Below are 7,864 nucleotides of genomic sequence, written 5' to 3' on the forward strand. Positions count from 1 at the left end.
CTTCATCGTTCACGTCAGCCTCAAAGTTTTGACATCAACACTCTCGATAGGGCTACCCGGCTACCCGACTACTTTATTGCAAGTTGATCTCGATAATGTTGTTGTTGTTGTACCTAATCGCAGTTAGAAAGGTAAGGATAAAATAAATTTTCGTCGATGTCATCCAACGGAATGACCAAGAAACATGCTGTTTTGAAGCAGTCGTGCCAAAGGGAGTGGGGTGTCAGATGAGTAAGGTTGGCGGGAGAAGCAAAGAGGTGGCTTGCGGAAACTCATTGCCCGCAGGATATATAGTATATTGGTTATGTCCGGAGTCTATCTTATATAAGAAGAAGTTTAAGCTGTAGCAGTATCCAGAACACAGCTGCGTATGAGTTACCTTCGATTCCCGTGGCAACTGGAACTCTTCGCCCGCAATTGGTAGTGGTTTATCTCCAATTACGCCATTCACTAAGAGAAAGTCGGTGAAGGCCTTAGTAATGGCTCCACTGTGAATAGCGGTCAGTGTATGTGTGAATTTTTTTGCGTCCGAAGTCTGGTCGGCGTATTGTTTTATGTCATCGACGTAGTTGAGGAAGGATGCCCCTAGTAAACAGCAGGTGCTTGCAGGGATGCTTTCTGCGAAAGCAGAAACTGCTTGGAGAGGAGTTCATTAAGCTCCTTAACTGGAAGCATACGGGCTTAACTGTGTAGGTGTTCCATGAGAGACATCAAGTGGCATCTTGTCGTAGTCCGGAGTGCAGTGTTCTGAAATGTTTGTAGCTTCTTCGTCTGCGTTTCACTGCATCCAGGTCAACATATTGATGCGGCGTAGTTAAGAACCGGTCGGTCGGTCGGCCTTGTATGTTGCTAAAAAATTGTCTTTGTCCTTTCCTAAAGTATTTGACAAAAGTTGAGGTCGTGTGAAAAGTAAAGCAGTTCAAGCTATCGAAAATCTACGGCGAGAGAAAAACAACTGTGCGGAACCCCCTGTTAAATCCACTCAATTTGGAGTTTTTACCTCGAAAAAGTGCTCAGATAGCTCACAGTCCTAGGGGAGCGTAGATTTTTCGATGTGCTCATTGAGTGTCGTGTGATTTTACTGTGTCAAAAATAATGATAGGAATGGGAGACATGCTGCCTATTTGAGCTCCTTAGATGATCCTCTGTTGGCCAATCTGGTAGAGTGACGGCCCAGTGCGCGCATTAGATGCAGATAGCACAGCCATAGAGCCTAAAGTCGCAGTAAAGCGTTGAGAGCATGGGGTCACGTAACTCGTTGTTCACCACCTGTGTTTCTTAAAACCTGAGAAGGTCGTAAGATGGCTTCATCCATTGCATGTATTACTCCTAACCGACGTGGAGATCGGATGGAACTTTTTGGCGCACGAGCCGAGAGGATACAGACCAATTCTGCTGCAAGGCGTTGCTCTAGGATTGAAAATCTTATACAAGAACTTACCGATCTAAAAGGGCTTGGACTGGCGAGGCAATCAGAGACAAGGCTGAAAGCCAATTAAGGCTTTCATGTTTTAAGGCAAGTTAAAAAAAAACACCGAAAATATGTACAGAATTTCATCGATGCTCCACATATATTTTAATGACAATCACGATTTCTAACTTTTTCCGAATAGATGAATTGAAATAAACTATATTTTCTGTATTAGCCGTTGGAAAGTTCTTGACGCTCTCAAAGATTAGCTTAAAAGTATACACAATTCTGTTTATATTACAATTATGTGTGTTTAGAAAACATTGCTTCTTCTCCACCCCTACCAAGGGATCCAAAATCGAATTAAAATATATAGTAAACCTTTCAAACTTATTTCAAACTATTTATGTGTTTGCGTATGACTTTTATCATCGTTTCTGCCTGTGGATTTGACGAGTCGCGCAGTAAACCGATCACATCCGTTACGCCATTCGGTGGACAACCCTTGTCGGCCTTCGAAGCCAAAGCATAGACAACACCGGCGCAAGCGCCACGTTTACCTTCCCAATTTTCAGGGCTTGGATCGAGTCTGTTGATTAAAGTAATTCAATAACTTAAAAGTAGGAATTTTACAAATATTTTTAATAGAACTTACTTTTCCAGCATATCGAAAGCCTTTGCGGCCACCCAGAATTCCTCACATTTGTAACACTCATTTGCAATAAGTTGTAGTAGTAGGAATGCTTCAGAGTTCGTGTCGCGTGTGATGAAAACATTCCAAGCCTGTAAAGAAAACAATCACATTGAGTCCATACAAGTGTGTAGCTAAAGGTTTGTGGACTAGGTTTCAGGTTTCAGCTGGCTTTGGATTGGACTTTCCTGAAAAACAGCTCCTACAATACTTACTCTTGTGACGAAGTCCAAATATGAAACTATTCAACAATGAAAGTCTAGAGACTAATTTCCTTTACAAATTTCATTAATACACATAAATCTGTCCCGGTAATATCGGAAGAAGATAATTGTCCTCTATAAAAATTTCTATACATAGGACTCTTTATCTTGAAAAACGATGGAGGTTCGTTAGAACTCTGCAACCGAGTATTACATTTCTAACTTTACAGCTGCTTCGGTTGAACTAATATAATCAACAAAAAACTCGTGTCTTTAATCTTGTAAGAATGTCAAGACACCGACCAAAAGCTGAGAGCAGGTCTTACGGCAGTTTACGAACACCAAAAATAAACATAAAAACTCACCAACTCTGGACGTCCGGCGTGTATATGACATTTCGCTACGATCATGCAGTAAGTGTGCTGGTTCTTTATATCCATATCCGTTATTTGCATGAGCAACTCTTCTGCCTCCTTGTAGTAGCCCGTGGCACATTTCGCCTGAGCGTAATTGTAGTTGAAGGTGTCATCGTTCACAAAGTAACTTCGTATAGAATTCATATAGACCAAAACCTCTTCGAATTGCGAGTAGAGAAAGAAAGCCGACGCCATGCTCTGCCGACCGGGTATGGTGTCGCATTCAGTTGCTGAGCTACCAACCAAATGTAAATTCTGCTGAGCGGTTTTTATATGCTCTTTCTATAGGAAAAGTTAATGAGTTAATACTAGCCAGCTAGCATATTTTAAGTTTCGCTATCAATAAAAGCCTCACCGAACCTATCTGCTGACCGAGCGCCGCATGTACAACCCCCTTCAAAATGTATTCATGAGGCACAGTTGGCTGGAGTTCTTTGATCAACGCGTGAGCCTCTTGAACATTACCGCTTTTTAGATGATAGATAGCCAAGTTGAGACGCGCCTCTGGCACGATATTCAGGAGAGTCGGAAATGTTTGCATAGCACCCTCGCCATTTCGGAACACAACCAAGTTGTGTCGTATTAGATCAGCGCCGAAAGTGYCATTGTCCGCGATATTTTGTATCTCCTGCTCGGCTACCCGCCCATTAAATAGTCTGAAGCGATTGCAGGCCTTCAGATTGGTAGCTATAGTGCTGTCTTTATGCTTCGCCAAGTAAACATCCAACACCTCCTGCGACATATCATAGTAGTCCAGTTTGTAGAAACATAGCGCCAGATAGACATTGATTGCCAGGCAGTCTCTGCAAGAAATCAAGAACCACGTAAGTTTCGCTGAATCCGTTTGGCCACAAATCAACATACTTGTTATCCAACAACAAACGCTTGTATATATCAATCGCATCTTGATAGTGTGCGCGCAAGTAGTGCATGGAGGCGAGACTTAGCTGATCCTCGACGTCTTCCTGCAAGGAATCCTGCAACTGTGTCACCTGCGTCTCGTTGCCAAACTTGTGTGCCAAGTGAAAGAGCAAACGTAGCTTCAACGGCGTGTTCGGTGTCTGTTCCATTAGTCGGTGTGCTTCCTCATACATGCCGAGGTAGAACATGCAAACCGCGACATTATGGGTTATGTCTTCGGTAGCGGGTTCGGCATCCCGTATGCTTTTGTATTGTTGCAAGGCCTGCTGATAGTCGCCTAAGTGGAAACTGCAGAACGCAATCCACTGTTCCTTGATCAAATGCTGCTCTTCGTCTTCATCTTCGCTGGAAAACTTATGGAGGAAATAAAATCAGTAGAAATATTATAAATTTTAAAACAAAAAATATTTGGTAATGCCTATTTTAAAGCCATCCTATATAATTCAGATCGCAATCTCCAACAGGAAGCTAGTAATTTTTATCAGCAAATTTTAGGATTTCAAAGCAAATGTATGCTAAGAGCTCTATATGAAGGCAGAAGACTTGATATCTTACTGATTCTTAAGCGTTCAACCTTGCTTTGATTTACTAGAAGGTAATCCTGATAAGTATAGTTGATCAGTATCCGGAATGAAAACAAACCTTTCTTCGGAACCTTATTATAATCCTTCGTAATGGCACTATCGAAAGCGTAATTTTACTGGACGTACCATTGGAATATATCTATGACAATACATCATACAAGATTGGATGGGTAGGTTCTATCTTAGCCTTAAACAAGTGTACCGGTTGAAACCTATCAACAACCCCCAAAGACTTGCTAAAAAAAATACAACAGGTTTTTAATAGAGACGCTACAAAAGTGTACCGATAGGGACAGCAAATGACGCCATATTTTTCCCAGTCTTTTGACACTTCTCTTCAGTAAGGTTTGCCATTACATCATGGGAAGACATACGGTCCAACAACGAGTCGAAATTATTAAAATTTACTCCAGAAATTTGGAGTCAGTGGCCGCCACTTGAAGAGAACTACGTCCAATTCGTGGTCGTCAGATCAACAATTGAGCATCTAGTGGAAAAATTTGAATGCACAGGCAGAATACAAAATGTTCCCGTGCCAATAAAGTTCTCGTAGTGTTGAGAATATTGCTGCCGCCAGCGCATCAAATGAGGAAGACCCGCGTCAATCTCTCACACGTCGATCTAAAGCATTGGGCATCTCTGTAAAGTCGTTGTGGCGAATTTTGAGAAAAGATCTTGGCTTACATCCTAACAAGATCATATTGACGCAAGAATTGAAACCCCTCGACCACCAGAATTGTCGTATGCTCGTGAATTGGGCTGAGCGATCACTTGAAAATTATCTGAATTTTTACCGAAAAATCATCCTCAGCGGTGCGGCTAATTTCTAGCTGAATGGCTTCCTCAATAAACAAAATATGCCTTATTGGTCTTACTTTTTCAGTGATGATCAAAACAGAGACGTTACTGTGAATGAGCATTACTACCGCTCAATTATAACCGAATATTTTTGACCCGAATTTGATGTTGTGGACTTGGACAATAAGTGGTTCCAATAGGACGGCACCACAAGCCACACAGCGAATGTCACAAACGATTTATTGAAAACCAAGTTTGGTGAATGTGTTATCTCTCGAAATAGCCCAGTCAATTGGCCATCTCGGTCGTGCGGTTTGACGCCATTAGACTATTTCCAGTTAGAATACGTCAAGTCCACGGTCTGTGCCAACAAGCCAGTTACGATTGATGAGCCTCGCACGAATATCTAACGTGAAATTGCAGCAGAATCAGCTGATTTATGCTTGAAAACCGTCGAAAATTGGGTTCAGTGTCTGTACTTCTACAAGCGTTCCCGAGTTCCATACATAATGGCATCGAATATACTTTCACAGAAATAAAGAATTTCATTGATATCTCAAAATCTTTAGATATTTTTTGTTAATAATGGAAAAACTCTAAACTTATGATAAGAATTTTTGAGTTCGCCATAAATATATGTTTACTTGTAATGTGTACCTCGAGAAAAGCTCTAGCACCAGTGTAATCCCGCTTGAGTATGAAATCCTCCAGTGAATTGGGTAGGCGTTTGACAAGTGTGGCACTAATTGCCTGCCGTGAATTTGCCGAATCGGTTTTACCTCTGGATAAAATCTGTGCTTAAAAAAGAAGTAATTTTACTTATTTTGTAATAGAATATAAACTATTTTTTAACTAATTACCATATTATTTTTAAATAAATTTTTTTCTTTTTTCCAGTTTTCCAAAAATATTTTTACGGATTTGCACAGACCGCCTGAACTGAAAAAAATTTTGTTTTCATTCCTTACCTTGTTTTGGTTAACGGTTGCTAAGTAACGAGCCAAATGCTAGGGTGGTCAAAGTACAGAAAATAGGCTTGTCTACAGCTGTGTGTAAAATCACCCTTACCTTGACAATTTATTAAGACAAGATATATATTTCCTTTTTCATAATTATTACTACCCTACATTTTTACAAGAAATTACTATGTAAATAACCATATTTTGCCCAAAAAAACATATTTTTTTATCTACTCATAGCAGAATTTATTCTCCACAGCACTCGACCGCCTAAGTGCCCATTTGACATAAGCAGTAGCGAAATCAAATGTCACTGCAAGGTGAGGAGATTAATCTTCAACTGCGGACGGCAGCGAAAAGTCACTTATAAATCAACGCAACAATAATTTATCAGACACAAGTGGTTACACAAACAAACACTCGTGCTTGCCTGTGGTCTCGCGCAGGTTCATGTGTTAAGGTTATGCTAACATATTTCTCTAAAGTGTGGCAAAGTGAAAAGCGCTGTAAGTGGCAAGCTCAAATTAGTTGCTGCATATAATTTGTTGCACAGTGTAAGTATTTATAATAATAAATTTTATTTTTAATTTTTTTCAGGTCATCAGTGATAATCAAATTAAAATAAAATAGCGTTAAACCCGGAGAAAATTCCTATATGAAGGTTCCCTTTGATAAATGAGACACAGCTCTTTCTCAAAGACCGCACGAAGTACCTCTTCATTCTTGGACAGCAAACTGTTGTTGAAGCACAACGTAGAAGAAAGAGTGAAGAAAGCTAGCAAAGGTTTATATGCATGTAGCAGATGTGATTGGCACAACCTGGAGGCTTTCTCCCTTTCCCATGCACTGGTGCTGCACACCTAACTGTAAGACCAACTTTTTCTCTACGGTGTAGTGGTATGATGGACAGACGTACGGAAATCCACCTACCCGAAGCCAATGAAAAGGTTTCAGAGGCTCGCAGCGCTGTGCATAACAGGAGATTTAAGAACAATACCTTTGGGGGCTCTTGCACTGATACTAAACTACCTATAGATCAGTTTGCTGAAAACTGCCCACCAAAATTGGTGAGGCGGCTACTGGCTGCAGGAGAATTTACATATAGAACCAAAGCACAGGGCAACCTCTTAAGTTGCCGAACCACTGCAGTTGATTTCAAGCTGAGGTCGTTGCTATTGCGAAATCCGCTGAGCTGTACTCTAGTGCACCTGCTGTCAAATCCAAAATCAACACATACGTAGATTACCGTTTGAATCAAGGCAATAACCTCGTAGCGCATATCGGCCAAAGTGTCTTGGGAAGCAGGGCGGGAGTGGAAAGTGTTGCCAGACTACTTTCTCTACTGGGTGACAGGACACAAAGGCATCGAGGGAAATGAAATAGTAGACGATATTGCCAACTTGATAAACATTGGGAAACCCATACATTGTGAACACGACCATCTCGATAGCAGCATGGTAAGGAAAATCAAAGCCCAATGGAACGAGCTACCAGGGTGCAAAACTGCAAAAGTCCCGTGCAAAACAGTAGACCGGAAGTACACAAAATCCCTATTGGCACTGGATAGAAGAGGCTGTAGGAACACGATAGGAAAATGCTAACTGGTCATTGTCTTGTAGCGAAACATGCTGGCTGAAGAACGGCAAGACTGCAGGAAATGTCTAGAGCAAGGCACTAGTGAACAGTGATGCATCTCTTGTGCACTTGTCTCGCTTTGGCAGGACTAAGCTGTAAGCATCTGGGGTCCCCGCGGTATGTTACACTGGAATAGGTATGAATAGAGAGGCCACAGAGTCTGTTGAAATTGCGTCAAGCGCAGGCATCCTAGAAGATAAATACTCTTCTTGGACATAGCGACTGAACTCCATCTGGTATCGCAAA

The 7,864-nt window shown here is 41.3% G+C and overlaps 1 protein-coding gene across 1 annotated transcript; it reads right to left on the reverse strand.

Annotated features, from left to right (window-relative positions):
- Positions 1-1,648: 1,648 nt before the first annotated feature.
- On the reverse strand, positions 1,649-6,435 carry LOC108975768 (intraflagellar transport protein 56). Its single transcript, XM_018944481.1, has 7 exons — positions 6,402-6,435; positions 5,682-5,821; positions 3,586-3,995; positions 3,077-3,524; positions 2,671-3,003; positions 2,067-2,194; positions 1,649-2,000 (listed from the first exon to the last, which is right to left on the reverse strand). Exons 1-7 carry the CDS (start codon positions 6,433-6,435, stop codon positions 1,802-1,804), a joined length of 1,692 nt encoding a protein of 563 aa, XP_018800026.1. The 3' UTR covers positions 1,649-1,801.
- Between the last annotated feature and the right edge of the window lie 1,429 nt (positions 6,436-7,864).

This window comes from Bactrocera latifrons, unplaced genomic scaffold (genome assembly GCF_001853355.1).
Source record: "Bactrocera latifrons isolate USDA-ARS-PBARC rearing strain unplaced genomic scaffold, ASM185335v1 scaffold_7, whole genome shotgun sequence".
NCBI classification, from domain to species: Eukaryota; Metazoa; Arthropoda; class Insecta; order Diptera; family Tephritidae; genus Bactrocera; species Bactrocera latifrons.